The 3,091-nt window shown below is 39.3% G+C and overlaps 1 protein-coding gene across 1 annotated transcript; it reads right to left on the minus strand.

Moving 5' to 3' along the window:
• Positions 1-316: 316 nt before the first annotated feature.
• LOC112091036 lies at positions 317-2,757 on the minus strand. The gene is made up of 2 exons (XM_024163741.1): positions 2,228-2,757; positions 317-1,042 (listed from the first exon to the last, which is right to left on the minus strand). The coding sequence occupies exons 1-2, from the start codon at positions 2,670-2,672 to the stop codon at positions 495-497; spliced, it is 993 nt and encodes a 330-aa protein (XP_024019509.1). The 5' UTR covers positions 2,673-2,757; the 3' UTR covers positions 317-494.
• Positions 2,758-3,091: the final 334 nt, after the last annotated feature.

Raw genomic sequence — 3,091 nt, forward strand, 5'->3', positions numbered from 1 at the left:
AAAATAAAAAATATATGTATATATTAAAAAAATAAAGCTACTCTCATATGTTCTGCACCAAAAATAATTTGTTGCAAGACTTGCCCCAACTTCCTACTTTTGTAACTTGGGAATTGAACACGTACATTTTTAAATTTAACCCAAACACAAAAAACAAAAAAGCAGAATTTTGGGTCTTTGTTTTTAAGTTATTTCTTGAGCTGCAAGTAACTTGCACATGAAATCTAGTTTCTAAAGACTTGCACTCTGCAGTTAGCACAAAAGAATCGTTACATGCCCAATCTTGTCCCATTTTTTATTTATTAAAAGAAAATTAAAAAAAAAAATCAATGAACCAACACCTAAAACATGACACGAATTATTTGTTTTAGTAACAATGTTATTAACTGATAATGATGGATTACAAAATCAAAATTCCGTAGGCAAAACAGATTCATTGCCACATCTGAATTAGACCTGTTTCTTTCTCTTCTGTGCCGCTTAAGTACTTCACTTCAGAAAACTGCCTCAACAAGGGCATGCTTCTTCTTGGGGTACCCCATACCAATAAGGTAATTAAGATACACCCTTCCGTCCTTCACGGTGGCCGCAGTCGCCACGCGGTGCTTCAGCCCAGAGAACGTGGCCACGAGTGAGGCGGTCTCCCACCCGTCGGAGCTCACCACTAACCGGGCAGAAGGGTTGCTGCCTGCAACCACAAGTTTTGTTGGAGATAGCAACTCAAGGCCATCTCCAAATGTCAAAGGACCTCCAACTACCTTAACTGCCTTAACTACCTCCTCTCCCTTTGACAAATCAATTTTGAGCAAGTTTCCACTAAAAGTATGAATCACTAGCAAGAATCCATCTGGGTGGTAAACAATCCCATTCAGTCCTACCAAGTTCTTGTACCATTTTTTGGCGGTGAAGAGAGGACTTCTTATAATGGAAACCAATTTCCCATCTACTCCAACCTTCCAGATTTTGTTGGCTTTGACATCAGTAACATAGGCATTACCTTCTGCATCCACTACCACGTCATCCGCGAAGGATTTCCCACCACCTGCATCCCACCAAAGCAGCAGAATTTATGAAATGTGAAAAGCATGTTTTGGAGTAAAAGTTTCTTGTCAATCAGGAAATGTATGTAACAAAATGCACTAGACCCCACCATATTTATGAGCAGCAGACACACTAGTCATGGCAATACTTCTATAAAAAATAAATATATTAGATGATGGATTTTGAAGTCTGTATCTTATGGTGGAGTCAAGTTTAGACGATTGGTATATTAAATTTGTCACACTTGACAGGTATAATTTTGCAAAATACTTTTTATCACCATAGCAATTATAGCATAACATTAAACTGCCACTCGTGTGATTTTATATGCTTGAGAGTTGAGAAAATGGTGCTATGCAACTGCTTTTTGTTGAAAAACTTGAGATTGGGAATTTAAATTTTACACCTTAAGATAAACTCTAAAGTGGATTCACAACTAGGCTATATGTTTGCAACCACACAGTTGAATTGTGTTTTCTTTCACTTTTGGACAGCTAATTAATTAACGAAAGAAGAAGAAACTCGTTCAGAAAGATCTCTGTCTTCCTTATTTGCTTTCTCTTTTTTCAATCAAATAGGACCAAGCAATAAATTTGATGGCGCCATAAATGGCATCATGAATACCAACTACTGCCTTTTGACTGTCAACAGGATTCACGTCAATAATAGTTTGGGCATATATATTAGGCAAAGTAGCTCAAAACATCAACGCCCAAATATCCATCTCGCATTTATTAGGCAAAAACATTTAAAAACAATGCAACTCTAAAGACTTCATTTTGGTGGTCACCACAAACAACATTAAAGTCCTAAGATTTTATCTCCAAATCTCCAATTCATATATCAACAGACCACTCAAATTCAATATATACCCAAACCAAAACTCTAATAAAGACACAATTTTGATCCAAGACGTTGCCATTAAAAGGGACAACATTTAACGTCAAATTTCAATTAGAGACACAGTTTCGAGTCCAAGACGTTCTTTTGGAGTTATGACTCGTTATTGGGAGAATAGATTTCACTGAAAGAAAACGTAAAAATGATTAAAAAATCAAATCAAATCATTCAACGGCCGAGATCTTTAATCAAAGATCCAATAAAAATGGAAAAATTTAGAAGAAAATAAATATGTCGCGTTTGGGATTTTGTTTATGATTTTCATCATGGGAAATGCTGAACTCACCGGGACTGCTGAGCTGGGTGAGGAACAGGCGCGTCCACGTGGACAAATCATAGGCCACCAAAGCGCTGTAACGGTTGGCGATGACGTCGGCGGCGACGACGAGGAGGCGATTCCTGGGCGAGTCGATGACGAGTCCGAGGGAGGCATTGCCGGCCAACTCGGCCTCTTTGACGAGCGGGACTTCTTCGAGAACAGTGGCCGGAGAGTGGTGGTCGTCGTTGGGGACGGAGACCTGAGAGACGCCGCCGGAGAAGGAGGAGACGAGGAATCGGCGGCCGTGTGTGTCCCACTTGGCGCACTCGCGGAGCCAGCCGGGGCTGTGGTAGAAGAAGACGTGGGTGGGAGGTTCGGCGAGCTCTTGAGAGACGAGATAGGCGATGGGGATGGCGGAGACCAAGAGGAGGAAGATAAGGGATTTGGTGGAGCAGAGACAAGAGCACGCCATGCTGTTTGGTTATTACTTATTAGTTGCAAACAATGAGACAAGTCAAGGAAGAGAAGAAAAGAGTTATTGGTTTTTGTAGTTGTAGGTGAAGGAGTGGGGGAAGAAAGAAGTTTTTTTTTTTTAGCCCTTTATTTTTTTATTTTCTTTTTTCTGCCTTTTTTTTTTTTTTTTGGAGTAAATTCTACCAATTATTTGATATTGTTGGATTCTTTTTTATTTTCGGGAAAAAAAATTTAGGGTCCTTGTGTCGTAGTCGTAGGGAAAAAATGGTTAGGAGCATTTGGAACATCAAAACTAATAAAAGGTGGACTTGAAATTTATCAATTTTTTGGGGTGTGTTCGGCAGCCTCAAAAATTCATAAAAAGACAATTCGAGTTTCAACTTTATTCAAATTCGTGTTCTTTTAAGTTTGAACTCG

Source organism: Morus notabilis, unplaced genomic scaffold (genome assembly GCF_000414095.1).
Source record: "Morus notabilis unplaced genomic scaffold, ASM41409v2 Scaffold793, whole genome shotgun sequence".
Taxonomy (NCBI): domain Eukaryota; kingdom Viridiplantae; phylum Streptophyta; class Magnoliopsida; order Rosales; family Moraceae; genus Morus; species Morus notabilis.